The sequence below is a fragment of the Pteronotus mesoamericanus genome, unplaced genomic scaffold, assembly GCF_021234165.1.
Source record: "Pteronotus mesoamericanus isolate MK-2021 breed Mesoamerican mustached bat unplaced genomic scaffold, CSHL_Meso_final contig_20, whole genome shotgun sequence".
Classification (NCBI taxonomy): Eukaryota; Metazoa; Chordata; class Mammalia; order Chiroptera; family Mormoopidae; genus Pteronotus; species Pteronotus mesoamericanus.
The window spans coordinates 31,922,756-31,943,671 of NW_026555085.1; the positions used below are offsets into that span (position 1 = coordinate 31,922,756).

The 20,916-nt window shown below is 37.7% G+C and overlaps 1 protein-coding gene across 2 annotated transcripts in view; it reads left to right on the forward strand.

Moving 5' to 3' along the window:
* The window catches only part of ADGRB3 (adhesion G protein-coupled receptor B3), a 706,145-nt gene that overhangs the window by 680,811 nt on the left and 4,418 nt on the right, over positions 1-20,916 (forward strand). The window contains exons 29-30 of one of the 2 annotated variants that reach the window (XM_054569550.1): positions 9,512-9,547; positions 19,001-19,105. In XM_054569550.1, the coding sequence (XP_054425525.1) occupies positions 9,512-9,547; positions 19,001-19,105 (141 nt within the window). The remainder of the gene's footprint in view (positions 1-9,511; positions 9,548-19,000; positions 19,106-20,916) is intronic. The other variant, XM_054569551.1, reaches the window with a different exon arrangement.

Here is a 20,916-nt window from a genome sequence, read left to right on the forward strand (position 1 = left end):
AAATCATGGCCGTATGGAGTCTTCTGTACAGAATGGCTCTTTACATGTGCTAAAGAGGTTAGAATGGAATTACATCAGATGTTTTTCTTGTTATAGAAATACTTTGCATCTAAAAGCCTAAAAATCTTTCTGGGTTTGATATTGTACAGGTTGTGGGTGCTTGAACAATAGACTGTATATCCAAGTACTGTTTGTTCAGTTTGTAATTTTCCCAAATCTCTATATCCTTATTATTAAGTATATGCATAATATAGAGCTGTGATTCAGCCAAAAGATCTGCATTTAAATGACTTAGAGATCACAAGGTTTGTACCTTAGAAAGGAAGAAAATTCAGAATTCAGAATGAAAACTCAGTTCCTCATTTTCATTCTTTAAAAGAGTTCATTAATTACTTTAATAGTTAATAATTGCTTATGGTGACCAGTTTAGGAGACAGCTAGCTGAAAGAGACTATATAGATGTGGGACTGAATAATAAAAATTAGCATTTATATAGCATCTTTCATTAGCAGAGCCTCAAATCACCTTAAAAACATGCATTAATCGTTACAACACTTTTGTGCAATGGATGAGGTGTTATAATCCTTAAAGTCAAGTCATTTGTCCAAGGTTACAGAGCAAGTGCACAGCAAATTTGGGAGTAGAATCTTTCTGTCCCAATCAATTTTATGCTGTTTAAAGAGACAGTAATATGCCTGAACATTAGCATGAGTGTAACTTCAAAGTTTATTTTAACCCTTGATAGACACTTGCTCTTGGAGAAGATAAGACATGAAATGGATCAAGTATAGGGGTATGTAACTAGCAGGTTTTAGAGATGGGGCTGTGGCCCATGACAATGAAGTCAGTGGTATGACTTTCTCAATGAGCAGAGAGACGCACTGTCAATCGATGTCAGCTCTGCTAGAATGTATCTGCAGGACTGACCAATGGGGCAGATGATATTCTGACAGCAGAGGAAAAGCAGAAAGACGACTAGAGTATCTGCGTTGGAGAGTGGGAGTTAACAGTGGCTAGGAGGTGACTTGTACCTTAGAAGACAGTGTGAAGATGAAAGCAGGTAGATATGTAGGTGACACAAGGCTTGAGCCATTGAACAATCTGTGGCTACAGCCGCAAGGAAAGCCAGCCTGGCAAGCCGGGGCAGTGGAGGGTGGACAGGTGCTAGGATCTTTTCAAGAACACAATAAAAAGATGTCCGTACTGACTCGGGACATTTCCTCCCCAGGAGTGGGTGTTCACAAATTGTCGACGTGGGCGGTGCTGGGAGAAAGAAAGAGAGCAGTGGAAAAGCTGCCAGTTGTAGCACAGAATGCAGTATTTGTGAGGAAAAGAGAAGAGGGAAAACAAGAGTTGAGGGAGAAAAAAAAAAAGCCCAAGAGTGGGTGAGTGGGTGGAAATATTTATTCAAATAAGCAGGAGGCAGCAAAGAAAGAGGGAGGCCCCCAACCCCGAGAGCGGTGCCGGGAGGAAAGGCTCCGATCTCCGGGGGGGTTTGTTCAGCGAACCCCCAATTACTGAGTGCAGAAAATTTAATGTATGCCTTAAGCTTCTTGGCATGAAAGAAATGTTCTTACTGCAAAATATTACCTTGTTTTTTCTTTCTTATTATGTGTTATCTTCTATCTTCCACACTGTATCCATTCCCAGAATGGACTTGTTAAGCAATTTTGAAAATGTTAGGTTTCGTTTACACAATTATGGAATAATCGCATTATTAATATGATAGACGTTCTCACAATGGTTCTAATTGCTTTGCTTAAGGTTAAGAAAAATGAAATTACCACCAACACTTAAGTCATTCACCTTCAATTAATTAGCAAAACATTTTGCGTACATGGTATGTATAAAAAGCAAAAAAACCCTGGTTGCTGTGGAGCAAGTCAGGGGAAAAAGGTATCAAAGTTCTCAAGCCACTGAGAACTATGAAATATGGTTTAAATCTTGGATGGTGAGTCTATTTATTTTACTTTTTGAAAAATTATAGGTATATCATTGTAAGAAGACAAGTATTTGTTGTGAGTCATTGGAGTGCTGCTATTCAATATCTTGTGGCTGTTAAATTTAGATGGTAAACAGTTCCTCACTCAAAAACCTTTCCAACTTGTATGCATGTCCTGAGCCTGTTTAGTACATGCTCTCTTCTTCATTTCTTTTTCCTGTGTCTTTGGCTCCTGGCCCCCCAGAAGATTGCCAATAGGAAAGACTGGAGGGAGACTGGAGGCTGGGGAGGAGAGAGCATCCCGAGATATTTCTCCCTGCTATTTCTCTTTTTGCTTTTGACAGCACCCAGTGTCCCTGGCTGAGGTTCCGGAGAGCTTCCAGCTTCTGCCAGGTGCCTAAGTCCCTGGATTTAGGTCACTATGCCATCTCCCTTTATCCTTCTAGTCTGGGGAGGGTTGGGGGTGGGGACAGACAGTGGCTTCTTCTGTTGCTACTGTCTAGGTTACCTTATGGTCCCTTGTGTGGCTTCTCAATTCCTTTATAACTTGAATTTTCATGGAACCATTTGCTTAAATGTAAACACATTAAGTGGCTTTTGCTGTTCTTTTGACAAATCTTGCCTTAAGTTTTTTTTTGTTTTTTTTTTTAATTTATTTTTAGAGAGAGGGGATGGGAGGGAGAAAGAAGGTAAGAAACATCAATTGGTTGCCTCTCCTATGCACCCCATCCAGGGATGAACCCTTGACCTTTCCCCTTTGCAGGGCAACTCCCAACCAACTGAGCCAAACTAGTCAGAGCACCCTAAGTTTTATTATTAGTTATTAATAACTAATAACAATAACTAATCAGAATTAGATAGATTACAAAATGATTTTATCAAAAGTAAAGCTCCAGTTTTGTCCATTTAGGTATAAACTTACCTATATATCTGAAAACATGCTCAGATAATCTCTCGGCTTAAGTAGGTGGAAAGGACCACCATTCTTTTTTTTAAACTTTTTTTCAATTGTATTTATTTATTTTTGGAGAGGAGAAGGGAGAAAGAGAGGGAAACATGAATGTGTGGTTGCCTCTCACATGCCCCCTACTGGGGACCTGGCCCATGACCCAGCTTTATGCCCCAGACTGGGAATCAAACTGATGACCCTTTGGTTTGCAGATCGGCACTCAGTCCACTAAGCCACACTAGCCAGGGCGTGGGCCACTGTTCTAAGCTAAATTTTTATACCCTGGTTTTCCTTTGGACATGAATTATAGAGCTCTCAGCATAATGGTTTTTAGAGGTAAAACATTTTAGCTATAATGCCACATCGCAGATGTCTCCCTTATGACTATTGTGAGGATCAAATTAGATAATGTATGTGAAAAGCCTTTGAAAATTGTAAGGAGTGCTTCAGCTGGGAGGTTGTTATTATTTTGTTAACATTATGTCTTGAATGCCTGTGAAGAGGCTTGAATGCTGTTCTAAATCGATATTCAGGATATTAGACAAGGTATTGTGACCTCACTTGAGAAGCGGGAGATGGTCACTAACAGAAACCATTGAAACTGACCATTGTGCAGAAACACCTTTTTATCTTTTAAAATTTTGTTCTCATATAGCTGTGGGGAAAGGAAGCCTTGGCCTTCTTTAGTGTTTTGGTTTTACGCCTAGATTAGGGAATTTTTTGTCTCTTGTGCAGGCACACAAACAAAGTAAGCTAAAATAAATGTCATTTTTCAAAATTAATTATTCTCAGGTTTTATTTATACCGATATTTTGAATGGGTTTGGTATCAAAGTTTTCTCCATGACGGGTCATTGCTCATTTTGCGATAGAAGCATCAGAGGGCAGTCACATTGCCATTTATTAGTCAGTGAAATGTATTCCTCACTGTGAGTCTTCTAGTGTCTTGTCCAGCTTAATTTGCAGTGACACAAGCAACAAAGTGTTCCCTTTGAGAAAGTATTCGATACTGTACTTAGATATGGATCGATGCCTCTATGTATTCACTCAGTGAGTATTCCTCGGAGCAGCCACATACCATTGTGCTTTTGCTCTTCAATCATCCTAAGGAATTTTTTCTTTTCTATTAGTGATAAGCCTGTTTTCCTAGAAATTGTCTTGATTCTCTTGGCTTTCAGTCCTTTCATAATGATTTTGTGTAGTCCACCTGCTTTCCCAAATTCTCCCAGATATCCCTGAGGGAAAAAAAAAATAACCCACATCCAACAAGTCACATTCTTTTGGATTTGTTCACCGGCCACAGTGCAGCTCCTTCAAGCATTCACCAATAACTGTGTGCACCTCTGCTGTTGTGCCAGGCCCTCTACTGGATGCTGGGGATGTGAAAGTGATCGAATTAGATGGGGGATCTTGCCCCTGTGGTGAAAAAACCTTATGGAAGAGGTAGACAATCTGTAACAAATGAGTAGTTTTAGATTGCTCCTCTAGAAATAACTGTGGAGTGTGAGGGGGAGACTTCTTTAGCTAAGGTGGTCTGGGGAGCTCTCTGAAGTGTAAAGGGTAAGGGGATGTTTCAGGCAAAAGAAACTGCAAGTGCAGGGGTACCGAGGTAGGAAAGAGCTTGGAATATCCTCACAGGCTTAAAAGACCTGCGTAGCAAGGGATGAGCAATTTAAGATGAAGTTGGGATAGGAAAAACAGCAGACTGTACAGGGTCTTCTAAAACAATGGGAGTAAATGAGGACTGTTGAGCAAGAGATTGTCTTTATCATATTTCTCCATCCATCAGTCCCTTGGATGGATTGAAAGAAAAGATTAGGATCCTGTGAATGCAGGAAAGGAGCTGGAACAGAAAGCTGGAAGACAGGAAGCTACTGAATTAATCCATACAAGAGATAAGAACGCCTTTGACTCTACAGAGATGCAAGTGGACATGGAGAGAGTGGGTAGTTCAAGATGTATTTTGGAGGTAGGACAGATGGCACTGTGAGTGGATCTGATATGCAGGATGGACAAGAAGAAATAAAAGGGTGAGTCTTCAATTTCTATTTTGACCAATTAGATATCCAACTTTTTCAGTGATGGGAAAACAGGAAGAAAGAGGGTGTTTGAAACTGAAAAGATGGTATTTAAAACCATAGGATGAATTATATTATCCAGGAAAGAATATGAGAAAAAAGAGAACTTGGGAACCCAACAATTAAAAGGCAGGGAGATGAGAAAGAGCCAACAAAGAAGACTTGAGAGGGAGCCACTGCAAATAAGGGGCGGAGGGATGCTGACAAAGGAGTGTTTTGCTGAGGAAGTAATTAACTTTCAAAAGCTTCTGAGATTTAAGTTAGAAGGACAGAAAGCTGACCTTGGAAACTGACCAGCTGGAGTTCAACAGAGGCACTGACAAGACTCATAATGGAATGTTGAGGAGAGAATACAAGTTGGGGTGAGTTCTAGGTGGGAAGTTAGGAACAGGAAACGGCATACAGGAACTGAAGAAATTCGTACTGCCTACTTTGACAAAAAAGTTATTTGTAACAAGTTACTTGGTAAGTTGGGGATATACAAACAGATTTACATCTCTATAAAATATTTTAACATGGTCCTGGTTTATTTTAAACTTATGGGCAGCATTTCTTCAATTATCAACTTAGCAGAAAAATTATGACTTGATCACTTTTCTTAGTTTATTCTCGTATCTTAAACATTATAACCATTATTTCAAACCACTTTCATATTTTACAAAAACACTGCAGAGAGCTCAGGGGGGCATGTGAATAACAAGTCAGACATGGTTTCTGCAAACTTAAGTGCGTTGAAAGACTTTCCCACATACTGCATGTATTCCAAGGGTGAAAACAGACTGAAACTGAACAGCACTGAATATTCTGGTTCTTGCCTCACACTGCCAATTTTCCAGTGCCAGATACCTCTTTAAGGTAAACTAGATTTTGCAATAAGAAGAGGTGGAGAAGTTGGCTAATCCTATAGTATCATTGCTCATAAACTGTCCTATATTAGAATGGTTTTTAAGTTATTTTGCTCAACATAAATTATGTATACTACCATCAGATCTTTTATTAAATAGGTATCATGTTTGTTTTTTCTCCTTTAAAATAGAATTGACAAGTATTTATCTGATTACCTTGCTTTAGGCTTAGAGAGCATCTCTGTCTACTGCTGTCAGTCTTGGATTGACTGGATTACTAATGTTATTCTTGATGAGTTATTGTGACAATTAGCAGAATATCACAGTCATCTTGGCAACAAAATATTACCACTTGTACTACTGAGGAGTTAGTAAGAGGGAAGAAAATGCAGGATCTGGAATTAGAAGACCTGAGCGTGATATCCAACTCATTTGCTGTCAGGGTGAAGTGGACAAGTTAGTTTAGATTCTCTAGTCCTCAGTTCTTCTCATTCGTAAAATGGGGATAATAATACTTTCTCAACCATATCACAGGGCAGTCAGCATGTTCACGTGTGAAAGCATTTTAAAGCTATAAAAGCTTGGAATACTTGGTCAATATTGTGGGGATGTGAATATTAAACAAATTTTTACCTCCCTTAGACTCTGAAAATTTGCCATGTTTTTTCTTACTAACTTTTAAGTCGTCTTCGCTTTATTTCCCATCTTTTGGCTTCATTGAAATCTGTTTTGCTTTATTTGTTCATTTCTTAGCCTAATCCTTCAAGGCTACCAGTTCTGCTATTATACCTTTATGTTAGAATTAATTTTAACAAATTTAAATGGAAGAGAGAAATCTTTTTGTAGAAGCATATCCATTTTCTTTTACCTATTTCATATCAGCATAGATGACATCAGCTCTAAGAAGCAGAATCTCTGGTCTTCTAGGTTCCCACGTTTTGTTCTTACTCCAAAGATATGGAGCCTTTAGCAACATGAATCTGTCAGTATTTCCAGTTCTTGGGTAACACAGCTTTACATTCAGAAATGAACAGGGCAACAGAGGATTCGTCAATGTGAGCTGCAGAAGGGCCTCTTACTCTCTAGCTACCTGAATCTTTTTCATAAGATTTCACTATTTAATTTTCAAATGGAACACAAAAGCTCATGCCTAATGTTCTATAATAATTGCTTAAAACTAAGTGTTTCCCTGCATGGATCTGCTGTATTAGGAAAGAATTTTGCTTAATGCATACTTACAAAAAATGTCCTGCTGAATCACACTGCCAAGAAGGCAAAATATCCAAGAGCAGAATGGAAACACTGACATTTAGTCTAGCATAGTGCAGCAAAGCATGAGGCAGTTCATCTGAGCCTGATTTTATACAAAGCAGTTTGATAACAACAGTGGCAGGGAGACAGCTAAGGAGGTCGGGTTAAATGCCTGCCTACTCTCTCTTCTCCTTCTGGGATGTCACCGAGGACTAGGCTAGGGCAATGCTGGTAATAAGGGGCAAAGTGAGATCAACATGCTGAGTCACCATTTAATAAAGCAGTCCCCTTCTCAGTGCTCTCCTTGCTGGTACGTGAAGACTGGCTCCTCAATCCAGCTCTTCTGAAATCAAATTATGCTTTTGGTATATTGCCTTCTGCCTACTGAAACAAGCTTTGAGGAGTCAGTTACATAAGGAGGTTTGACAGTGATCATTTTGATGCTAGCAGCAGTGTTTAGACAGATTTTTTTTAATGTACACCAGGGCCTTTCGGTCTCTGCTCATGTTCAACAGTTATAAGTTCCTTGTCTATGTTGGGTGTCATCCTGTTTAGTCACTGAATTTAAGATTGTAGATATTGGGAGAGGAAAATAAAACAGGAGAAATCTGTCTAGAAGTTTAAAAATATTTTACAACTACTCCAATAGTGCTTGTTTTGATTATTTATTGATTTTTCCTCTTTCATCCCCATTCCCTCCAAATGACAAAGACCCCGCCCCCACAAGAGTCCTATATTGGAAAGTTGCTTTGTAGTCTACAAATTTGGAGGGCCCTTTCTCCATTTATCAGCCATCTCCTTCTATACCTAATAATTCTAAGAATTCAATGACTTCTTGCAGCAGATACTAACAATACATACTCTATGCTAACATAACAACATTAATTTTACTTTAAATATGTTTACTGATTTTATCAGGCCTTCTGCCTAATTATTGTATTAATGCATATTTATCTATATTATAGGAATTGTTTAAAAGAGCAGGAGCCATAGAGTAGCTCTGTAAGTTATTTATATCTACATCTTGCTGGGGTGTGGACCTTTTTTTATTTGTTTTACTAAATTAGGATACATACGTGACATCTTAAGGAAAGACTAACAATTAGAAGGACTTTCCTCCCATGGTGGAGTATCAAAAGCCAAGAAGTTTGTTGATGAGGCTGTTACTGAATAACAGACCCACTGGGGGCAGGGGGGTGCCCAGATGCTATTACCTAAACTACGTTCCCCCTGTTTCCCCCGGGTCCCTCTGTTGTAGGTCCTTTGCCCGCCACCCTTGAAATTATGTCTCTCAATGGCACAGTTTGGTGAAAAGGAAAGGAACTATTTACTCAAAAGTCATACAGGTTTTGATTAATGGCTAAATGTAGGCCTTAAATCTCAAAATCCCTTTAAAACACCCACCAACATACACAGCCCTGGCTTCCCACCTTTGCCCAGTCAGGCCAGTCAGGGGTACCGCCCTTCAGAAGAAAAAGAACAGAAGTCCGAGGCTCAGCTAGGCAGACCTCTCGCAGTTTCCAGCACCATCCACTGCATTGCCACAATCTCCAGCTCTTAATCCATAACCATGTGGCACCTTCTCATGGCCCACTAGCAAGAGTCCTTTCTCCTTCTTCCTTCCCACGTGGTCTTCAGTGTTCCCCAGAGTCCATGTCCCTTTCTCTCTCCTGCAGGCCCTGTCTCCCCTCTCCCAGTTACATCTTGCCTTAAAGATTTTCAGACCTCCCTGGTGAGCCTTGTTGAGATGTAAAACAACTGTCTCTGCATATGAGGTCTGAAGCTATCCTGTTATTGACATGCAAAATGACTCTCAGTGGCCCTGCTCCAGGTCTCCCAACCCCCATGGCAGCCTGGGGGGAGGGTGGGGCAGGGGTAAGAATATCTTATATTTTTCTTGGACACCCGAAGTTCTGGACTCTGTTACAAATACCTTTTGTGGGGGGCTCTGGCTGTGCCCCATTACAAGACTTACATAGAACTTTGGGTCTTAGTGGACCAGACAAAAGTTGGTAGAAATAGACTACAGTACAATATAAGTTGGTTGGTGGGAGGTCTTGAGATGGCTTGGTGATTTTTTCCTGCACAGCATTAATCCTTTGTGTCTCTAAAGAACTTTTGCTGAACTAGACCTAAAGTCTCCTTCAATATTGAATTTTTTGTGTGAGTTTTCAAAGGAAAAAATTCTCCTTATTAAAAAATTAGAGTTAGAGGTCAAGATGAGAAATTTTTTATATTTTATATTATACATGATATGTTCATTATATATATATAATGTGGGTAGAATAGTTTGAAATAATAAAAATTTCCACATACTCTTACGTGAAGGCAATACTTATAACACAAAGAAGCAGGATTATTTTATTGAAAATAATGATTCTCATTTTATTTCGATGACTAAACACAACTTTATTGGTTTTTCTTTTTTTAAATAAAATATCTAACAGAGAAGAAAATCACGATACTCAGACCTTGACTTTGAGGTAAGTTTCTAAGATTTTTTAAAATAATTTTAGTTACTTGAATTCAAAATTGATATATAATTACCTAAACACATTTTTCTGTGTAGCTATGTAGAGATTCTTTTTATTCTTAATTAAATGAGAAGTGAAATATTTTAAATTAAGAGCTATACTGTATAAGTAGTTGTAGAAAAGTATTTAAAATTCTAATTACTTTAAATATATGCTAAAGTGAGATTTTCCAGATAAGGAATCCATTTTATAAATGCTAAGATAAGTGGGCAATTTATGGTAAAGTTGAAATTGGTCAATTCAATTTCTTGGGAAATGGGAATGTTGGTTTCTTGATTTTTCATATTTAAAACAATTATCATTGTTTTACTTAAGTGACTACCTGAAGACAGCCTGTGAGGATGCTTTGGCTGGTTAGCTAGGCTTTCTCTGGGACATACGTGCCTTGTGTCCTGATTTCCATTACTTAGGTTCTCCATGGTACACTCCAGATTTTTGTTTCCAATAGCAAGTGCTGGTTCAGTGTGCTCCTATGTTTCATAAATGCTTTTTCACAGATATAAACAAGATGAAGATGTTCATTTTCCAATTTACATTGAATTTATATTGATGCTGTAATATCGATGCTAGAAATTACTGAAATCACATCATTTGAGCAGCTTATGCTAAGCACAAAATTAATGATGTTTGAGTGTCACATAAAATGCAGTTATGCATCTTGATAATTGGATATGATTCATAGCCTGCTGACATAATTGGATATAATACATTATAAATTTCTCCAGCATCTTTGCGCTGTTGTGATGCTTACATAAACCTTAATACTCTTAGCTGGTATTCCTGAAATTACAGAAGGCTTCTAGAACATGGGAACTCATAATTTAATCATTTCATTTATGCAAATGAATGTTGTTGCTCAGTAATGTACATCAGGTATCAAAAGTGAGACTTAATTGTTTTTATTTACAGCAATGGTGAACAAGGTCTGGTTTTATCCTGAATAGAGTCGAAGAAAAATAGATCTTTTTCAGCAATATTTCAATAGTATTTGTACAGCATACAAAGTAATGATAAAGAATCTGGCCTCCATTATTATGTGGCAGTTAGTACTGATGCAGCTCAATTGTAGCAACCTGACATGTGATAAATATTTTATTATGTCCTGAGATTTGAGGGCAAAAAGATCAAGGCTATAAATTCAGAGAATATATTCAGCAATCTTCACTTTTAGGTTCTTCGGTGCCTTTAAAGAGATAAATATTTTAGTGGGCTATTTTTTTTTCTATTCTTCAGGCAGCCAAAAATAGAGGATCGTACTGTGTATGTATTTGGCCTGAAAGCAGTAAGTTTTTAGGTTAGCACAAAGACAAGGAGGTAGGAATTAACCCAGTAAGCATCGGTGAAATATAGTAAAAACCTAGATCAAAAATTAAGCCTCAGCATAACCAGCCAAAATTATGTAATCTCAAGCATTGAAAAGAAATCTAATCATACTGTGTCACTTGGATCGTTACAAAAACTTTTTTTTTCCCCTGTGTATTCTCTATGGCAACTGGTAGGAGATTCTTTAAACTGATACTTCTTTATGTGCTTAGTATTCCAACATATAACCACAGTATTTTCAAAACATATTCATAATGGGGGAATGTTGCAACATTAACAACCCTGGATTTATTTATTTATTTTTTTAGTTCTTTAATTGCTATAGTTATTGCATGATTGCAATAGACATCAAAATTTGGGGGGAAAATAACCTTGAACTATTACTTTTTAAAAAACCATTTAGTACTATTTTAGTTAGTCAATGTGCAACTATAGTTCTGTGGTGGATATCTCACTGGTGGTAATCAGAAAAAAAATGTAAATGCTGATGAATTTTAATACAGTCTATTCGTAGTTTCTGGGTGGTCCCTCAGGAAGAATCCAAGCTATCCTCTTCCCCTTTTAATTCAGGCAACATAAATCAAATTTGTTTACGTGGAACTTCCTGATAGCTTCCCACCCCCACACCACAAGATTTACCACTCAATGGCACTTTAGGCATTTGGCCACTGACGAGCAAACTTTGCCTCCTGGACTCCTGAAAGCATTTTTCCTTCAGGCTTCATACATTCCCAAGAGCCTACACAGAATAATACAACTCATATCGCCATACAACTCTGTGGCTATTAAGTGCTATCCCCGAGAAATGGCCCTTTCATGTAGCCATCTCTAAGACTACACTGCATTCCTGGAATAAATAGAGCAAAGTGTTGAGTAGTCATAAAATGGTGGAACACTGAACTTTGCTTCCTGGAAAGTATACAGAAAGTACTGCAGTAACTAGTCAGTCCTATGTCCTGTGACCGAAGCCCTTACTGTGTTTGTATTCTCAGCTCCAAGGAGACATTTGGTATATAGTAAACATTCAGTAATTTTTTTGTGGAATGAATGATGGAAAATTAAAATTTTAAAATTCAGGTTTCTTAAATAAAGTTATCCAACACTGTATCTAAACTGAGGCAGAGACCAGTGTATGGATGGACAGCGATGGAGGTAACATCTCCAAGATAGCCACATAAGATTTCAAAGACAACCACGTCATATATACTCAAGGAGGTGGACGGCAGTTAGAAATTTCAGGAGGAGAAAAAGGCATGGAGGTTGGCTGCGGTGTGACAGCAGGCTCAAGAAAAAAGCAGCGAACTTCACGGACACGTGCGATGTGCATATGAGACGACTAGACAGAGGCCATGTCATAAAAAGCTGGGACCCCAAGGAAGGAAATTTTACCAGATATGTTACTAAAAGCTACTAGGACTTCTCTATTGTATTTTGTTTTGTTGGTTTGTTGGTTTTTTCCCGTGAGGAATGACTTGCTATGATCTGGGCTTTAGAAATATCAGTACGTCAGTAATAGGAAGGAGAGGCGGGGAGAGGATAAACATGACAGTTGAAACACAAATTAGACAGTGGCTAGTTAAGGGAAGAAATAATGAGGGTCCACTTCCTAGAAGTGTTAGGATAAGAAGGGGATGAAGGGACACTGCAGAGTCAAGGTCTATGGAATTTGGTCCTTCACTGAACACAGAGTAACAGGGCAGAGGACCAGGAAAAAAGATGACTTTGCAGGTCTGATCCTGAGTTTCTATGAATACCATCAATAGACTCAGGGAAATTAAGAAAACACCTCATGAGGATGAGTTGCATTTTAAGACTTTAAGGTTAAGATGCCTAACAGTGTTAAATCAGAAATATTATGCAGGTAGTTTAAATTTCTGTCAAGGTTGACGACAAAGCTAAACTATGACATAAAACAGGAATTTTCAATCTTTTACATGTCCTGGCACACATAAACTAATAACTAAAATTCTGCAGCACAACAGAAAATATATTTTTTTGCTAATCTGACAAAAAATAGGTATAATTTTGTTCCATTCACACAGAATGCCTATTGTTGTGTTGCCCGCCATTATTTATTTGACAATCTAAAGAGAAAGAGGTCAGGTATCGCATGTTTTAAAAACTCTTGTGGTACGCCGGTTGAAAATCACTGACATAGATGATAAAATGTCTGTTAATTTCTACATATAAAGCATATGACTTGTACGAAATGTCTTGTTCATAATAAACCCCTCCCTACTTTGCCCCGATCCCCAGCAGTGAGTGCACTCTCTTAGGCAGCCAGGGCACTTCCGGGAGGAAAAGTCTGAGCCATGCAGTCCCACACTACATTCATCTCTGCTACATTACTAAATTTAAACTGCTGCGAACTATTTGAAGCCAAGTATATTACTGAGTGACAGTGACATATGTGTATGTGTGTATGTGTGTGTGTATATAAATATATATCTTATTCAGTTTTTTCAGATCCTTTGTCTAGTTTCTTTTAAGCCCTAGGTATTATAGTTATTCAAATAGAAACATCTTTGAAGCAAATGATACTATAATGAATGTCAGGCAGTTTGAGTGGCCACAGGTTGTGTCTGATGGATACATTGGGACTCTGGCCAAGGAAAGATACACAAAACATTCTGTTCCCACACACAGCTTTAAAAATTTCTGCAATGTGTGTTGCTTCCTTAACATGAGTTTTGACATTCATTTCAGACTAGTATTCAACAGCCCACTCCGGATGGAAGCCTTATATACAAAGCAGTAAAGGATAAAAATAACCGTAAGTTTAGAATAGTAAATATGGACGGTGGCAATATCCTAAGGCTGGAAAAGGTAATTCAGACAAAATGGTTTTCTAATTGCTATCAGCATACTATTTCCAGGCCCCATAATCTAAACTTTATAGTCACCAGATTCTCCAGCTTTTTGCTAAAAAGTCCATATATAGTAATGCCTATTTTACCTGTAATTCAGACTTAAAAGAAATCCCAACTCTGTGATTCACATTTTGATCTTAGAGGAGAGAACCTCTAAACCGAGGGTGTCCAACTTGTGGCCTGCATGCAGCCCAGGATGGCTATGAATGAGACCAACACAAAATAGTAAGTTTACTTAAAACATTGAGGGTTTTTTTTTTTTTGTGATTACATGTCACAATGAATTTAATGTGTGGCCCCGAGATGCCAAAAGGTTGGATATCCCTGCTGTAAACCATTTATAGCAAACCCACCTACAGACTCTTTATGAATCACTGGTATAGGAAGTAAGGGAGCACAACAGGAACAGAGGGGGAAGGAGGCAGGATTCCTGCCTGAAGCCAATGAAATGAGCCTTTCCTTCCAGTGGGGAAACGTCAATAGGAGGGAAGACCTTCCACATTATAGGCATCTCACCAAGTCTATATGCCTGTGCCATCTCATTTATTTGATTTATTCCATACACATTTATCCAGCACCTGCAGAATGCCAAGCTGTGCTAGATGTCAGGGATACAAGGTCACTGCCCAGGAGGTATTCAGAGAAAAGACATGGAGACCAGCCTTTCAAAAGGTAAAGGCAGACTTGTAGGATAACTGCAGGGTGATCAGTATCCACAGTTTATGAGCTGACTAGAAAGACACCTAATTCACTTTAGACTGTTTCATCTCCTTTCCATTTGAATAGGCATAATGACAAACTTGAATGGTCTAAAGGAGGATGCTCTCTGAATCTATGGGATATACCTAAGACAGCAGCTTGCAAAGAGAATTGACAGGATTCAGAATGAATTTTGGCTCTCTCGCCACCTGTGTGAGCCTGGCACTTTGCTTAGCCTCTTGAGCTCCAGTCTCCTAATCAGAAAAACAGATGAGAGGATAGCTGCTACCTCCCAGGGTCCTTGTGAGGATTAAGAAAGATAATAATGGCTAACATTTCTTAAGTGGCTCTTATCTGTGTGCTCCACTGATAAGTGACTCACACCCCTTTTTAAATCTTCGAAACAGCCCTTGTAAGGTTATTCTGAGGACTGAAACTGGGGTTAAAGGATGATTGGATTTTGTGCCTCAGACCACAAAACTTGAATGTGATGGAATGAGGTCTAAATCCAAGTTTGTTCAGGCCTAGAGCTCTTAGGTTGGACATGTCCCAAGTATTTAATCTAGGAGATTGCCTGGGATATAGTAGGTGCTCAAGACATACAGATTGTTTACATCCTAGTGTTTCTTAAAATAACTGAAATTGCATGAGAGTGCTTTACAATTATTTTTTTCTAACAACAACAATTAAAAGGCAGCAAAGACTGCCTCCCTTGAGTTACAAAGATATAAAATGAGACATAAGCTATTCATGATACAATATTTTTGAGCAGTTTAGGTGCAGATTCATACATAGCGTCAGAAAATGTTGAGTGATGACTTGAGTGGAAGGGAACATGACCAAGCCTCTATCTTCATTACAAAAGATGCCTGTAATATTTGACAGGCATTTTAACTAAAGAAACCTGAATTTTTTTTTATATACTGCCAATCAAAGTACATTTATTTAATAGGAGTTACAATTTTATGATTACAGACTTTTAGAAAACTGAGTTCTAAGTTTAGTTTTTCACAGAAGTGGATTTCTTTGGGACACAGGATATTTGAGTCACAGAAGGAAGAAAAAGATAAACAGATACACCCTAAGGTTAGTAAAAACCCCCAAATAGCCATTAAAATGGACCAGTAAGATTTATGAAGATGAAAACTTCTGATTAGGTGGATAAGACCATCAAATGCACAAGTGCTACAAATAAGTCATTATTCAGAGAAGTAAATAAATAAGGGGGAACCCTTATTATTTATTTAAACTAAATCCACAGCTAAGTTTTTATACTCAAAGATTGCTGGGTTAGAAACTCTCTAGTATTTGCTATGATGCTGGCTTTCATGTCAGTGGAACCTTCCTCACTTAGGGGAAAAAAAAAAAAAAAAACAACACAACTGAAATATGCACTTGAGTTTGTAACAGGGGGAATCAAATGAAGCCCATGACAGACACATGAGCTGTTGACGGGCAGCCCCCATGTGATACTCCTGTCAGAACCACCAGGCCATCGTTGTTATGGTGGTTTCTGGGTGCAGGAAAGTGGGGATTTCAAATTGAAATGATCATCTGGCATGAGGATATATTAACAATTAATGTTTTTACGTAGGAAAGGTCCTAGATTTCAGCATCCATAGTTTTTTATGTGTGTCCATATTAATTTCAGTACCCTTGAGCTTTATTTATTCCAAGTAGCTTTCATGAACCCATGTAGAACATTGCAAAAATGCTTTTTGGTTATATAACACTGGTGTCTACCATACATATATTTTGAGTATGTCCTATCAATCCAGCTTCTCAAAATCCACTCAGTTCAGAATCAGGTGCTGCCCAGTCCATCAGAATATGATTATAGAAACTCCCATCAGTTCATGTATCCTGATTTCTATGAGATATATTTGAGACTTTGATTAATTAACCATCTTCATCTAATAGAGATATTTTGTTGAGACAGAGGGTGTCTTTGACTAACAGAAAAGGACTTTGTTGGAAAGATAGGGAAAACAATCACCTCTTGGCCAGGCAACAGTATGGGTCTGGATCTACATTTTCAATAGCAGAGGAGGGTATACTCCCCAATGCAAAGGCAGGATCTGCTCATGAGGTGAAAGATAAAAGGAGACTGCACAAATAAAAGTCCTCACAGGCCCACCTTAACACAAGGGAGCTGTGCCCCTTAGAACTATCTTAGAAGACAATATATTTCTTGTCTCGTCAATGAGGTGATAATCTCATTGATTATTCCTTTCCAAAGACAATTCAAGCATAAGATTAAAAAAATGTACCAGAAATGCTCTGAATTTTAGAAAATGGAGATCAGACAAGATGCAGGAAGAACTGACTTAAGAATTTTCAACTTAAAAATGAACACATTGAAATGTAGGAACGTGACTCAGGTGGCTTTCTCCCAGCAAATTCCCCTATCCCTTACTCTTATAACCCCACCATTTGTTTTCCTTATCACAGTTCTAATTTAATGTGTATTTATGTTAGTATGTGATTAAAGCCCATGTCCTCCGTTATACCTCAAGCTATAAGAGGGCAGGAACTCTGCCAGACTGTGCACACCCTTGTTACACCAGCTTCTAGCACAACATGTGGTGTGTCAGCTGACAGAATGAAACACCTTGAGAGAAATGTCAGTAGTCCGGCATCACTCGTACAGCACCATAGCAGAACATAACTACATAGTGAAGATTCATTACCATGAAAAATACTATCTGTAAAGTAGAACCAGTCATCAATATCCTGATTATTATGTTTTTGTCAAAAAACTATTTCTTGTCCACAAATCCATATTTTAATCAGCATCTTAGGACCTGATAATGAATGGGAGCATCTGCCTCCCCAAGGAGAGAATGCACTGCAATGTTTGCCAGCTACCTGGTCCTCCAAAATCCCTCCACTGAGTTGCTTAAGCAAATCCTCCCTCTCATAAATCTCTATCAGCCATCATTAGTCAAATTATGTTTGCCTGGTGTTTCCCTGTAAATTCTGCAAATCTGTTTCCTGTACTCTCCCCAAAACTGATGGGAAGTTAATCGCTCTGTAATTGCTTGCTATGTTTCATGTCCCCATCATAAGTGATGTTGCCATGTTCTCATCCTCAACCACCTGATTCAGCAACAGGCAGTTGCTAGACCTAAGAAGCGCAGAGATTAAAATAATTTGGTTGTAGCAAGACCTAAAATGACAGAATTGCCTCAAATAAAAGTAGGCTAATAAAGAGAGAAGAAATTAGCTAAACAAAGTATTGCTTAAACACAGGTCCATTAAATATAGAAAATAAAAGAGAATAAGGCTTTCAAAAATGTGTTGAAGATTCAATTTGCCTTTCTCTTTTGTCTTTTTTTTTTCTGAGATAAAATATTCTCCACAAGTGTCTTTTTAGAAGAAAATTGGGCATTATAAATCTTTCCCAAAGATATATTTCTTTTTGAAAACAAATTCCTCCTTTTAAAAATATTTGGCAATTAAAACAACATACCGAATGTTCAAATTATAGCATAGGTATGAATATAATATACTTTATTATATAATATACAATCCACATGAGGAAATGATAAGTTATGAAGCACATGCTTAAGAATACTATACAATCTTATGCAAACATGAGGACAACCTTGGAGAATCACTGAAATACTGTTGTAACTTTTGTAAAAATCAAAATTGAGGAAGGTATTTTCTCCTTTAAAATAATACTTGTAAATATTAGGAATTTATTATCTTACTCTTCTTTTAAATGCTCTGTAATAGAAAAAGATTCAGCCCATGTTACTTACCCCAAGGTTATTTTTATTTATCACTCTATTTGTTGAGTTATGATGAAGTTGGGAGAAAAGACTGTAACCAGAAGATGAAATGTAGTAATATATTTGTGTCTGTGACTTCAGGGACTCATCAACCACACAATTTATGCTCTGAATCTTAATTGTTAAGATTCTGTACCATTTCATGAACAAATATATGAAACCTATGGGTCAAATTTTCTTTCTGCAAAACTCAATCAGTATTCATTTGGAAAGTATAAGATTTTAGATCTTACCTATATTTCAGACACTTCAGTGCTTTGTGTCAGCCTTAAATGGCAGTCAACTAGGGTTTTAGTGTTTATAGAAATAAAACATAAAAAAATAGTATTTCCCATGGCAAACACTAAGACATGGATGCTTTACAAGTCCTAATTTTTAAACATTTTTTTATTTTAAAATTTTTTGTAAAACATTATAACTCTAAATGATAAAAATCTTACACAGAAATGACTGCTACATTTTTAATGTACCCAAAAGAGAAAACTATTTCTTGGTAATAGTGGAAGTGGAAGAAAAAGCCAATTCTTCATGTTCAAGAAGTGCTGACTGTAAGACAAGGATTTAGTGCAACTCATTTGCATTTGTGGCACCTTTTGGGACCTCCTTGTTCCTGCCAAACTTAATTTCCCTTATTAGTAAGGCAAATATATTAAGTTTCTTTTTTAACACATGAATCAAATTAGAAATGAGAGCCATTCTATTCTCTTTTGCAGAAGGTCATGCATACAAGGAAGAGGCATATGGAACTGTTTCAAGAACTAAATCAGAAATTTCAAACTTTGGATAGATTTCGGGATATACCAAATACAAGCAGTATGGTGAGTACACTTTGCTTCATCAGTGCCTTGACACTACCCTAATAACAAGTCATGGTAGCTATTATCCCTGCCCTCCAGGACCTCCTAATTGTCTTGGGAACAAGAGTGGGCTATGTAGGAAAAAAAAATACCCCCCCACGCCAAAATGTACCTTGGAATGTGCTAAGGGGCAAACTAGGAATGACAGAATCTTTAAGCTTTTTTATTCGTATTTCAAATATTCTCATTCATAAGCTTTAATTGAAATTAGGTACATATCAAAAATATGTTGGCTTCACCTGGCTTTTTAGTTAGAGTTGAAAATTCATTCAAATACCCAAGTAACTAAATTTTTCAATTTTCCTTGAAGCCTGGCACTTTAAATTTGTAAAATGTAAATATTATATGTACAATTCAATTGAATTGTTACCTGAAACCAGAGGGGTAGGTTTTCTCTCCAGGAGATTTGGGAGACACATCAACACAGAGGGCTTTGATTGTTGATGTGACCCTACTCTCCTTATTCACTCACACAACAAAGCTAGCATCTGACTTCATCAAATAAAATGGTATTTTACAGATACTATGTGCATGGCACAGTCAGAGCTCCAGAGAAGGCTGCATAATTATTTGTGAAGGCACTGGACCAGGACACTAGAAAGCAGTGTAGTAGCAGGAGGCTCAACCAAGAACAGTCTGGTCTTGAACCAGTTGCCCAGCTCAAGTTTCTAAAGTTGTTTTCTCCTAAATTGAGCACAGGAAACAGTAATTAATATATGCCTCCTTCCTGCCTCACAGCACTTTCCAAAGCACATAGGGCAGGTGAGAGGGTAAGGAGCCTGAGACTCAGCAGTAAGGGAAAAAGCAGAATCACCACTTGATACCACTCTTCACTCCAAATGAGGTGCTCTATCTTTTCCTGAACCTCTGCAGTCCTTGGATGCACCTCCTCCTCCTCTCTTTCTGAGACCATTCTCTCTGTCTCTCAGATACATGGCATTTGCTCACTTTCTAACTCTAGTGACTCTTGTATATGTGTGTTATGAATGAGTCTTAGTCCTAGCTTCCCAAATACTAACATTATCTTATCAAGAGGAAGAATATGTGTGTCTTTATGTTTTCCTTGTGTTCCTCTCTGTACCAGTACAGTGCTGGTCATGGCAAGTTATCAGTAAAGGGCTGCTCTTGATTTATTATATATCTATTATACTTCAATCTGTGCTGGTTAAATGACAGTTATAAGAAATACACTTTGACTCTTAATTGGTCTATAAATAGTTTATGCATATATCTATCTCTTTTCCTCCTTACAGCAGGAATCATGCATTATTTGTAATCACCAACACGATGCTAGGCATGTAGAAAACACTTAAATGTAGTGAATGGTTCTTTCTCATATCTAAATATTTGGCTCTCAATTTTTACAGAGCAGGCAAATGAGAATAGAATTATTCAGATTAGATCCAAATACATTAGCTACTCAATTTTGGAATATTGAGATCTAATGTTGGAATAAATTGAAGAAACTTTATTTGTTTTAAATAAATGGAGAAGGTTATATTTACAAATCTTGAAAGGGCTGTGCAACAGATACAGCTGGCCGACTGCTATTAATATGATTGTGATTTCCCCTTGTTCTATGGTCTGGCTATTAAATCATTAATGGCACAAATATCTGTATCAGTTTCCTGACAACCAAAATAGTCTACTAATTACACCACATTTCTGTAGCAGCATGTCTTTTCTAGAAAAGATTTACAAATATTTATCATTTGGGAGGTAGGAGTAGGAAGGATAGAGTTGTCATTGCTGCTTGACTATTGTCCTAAATT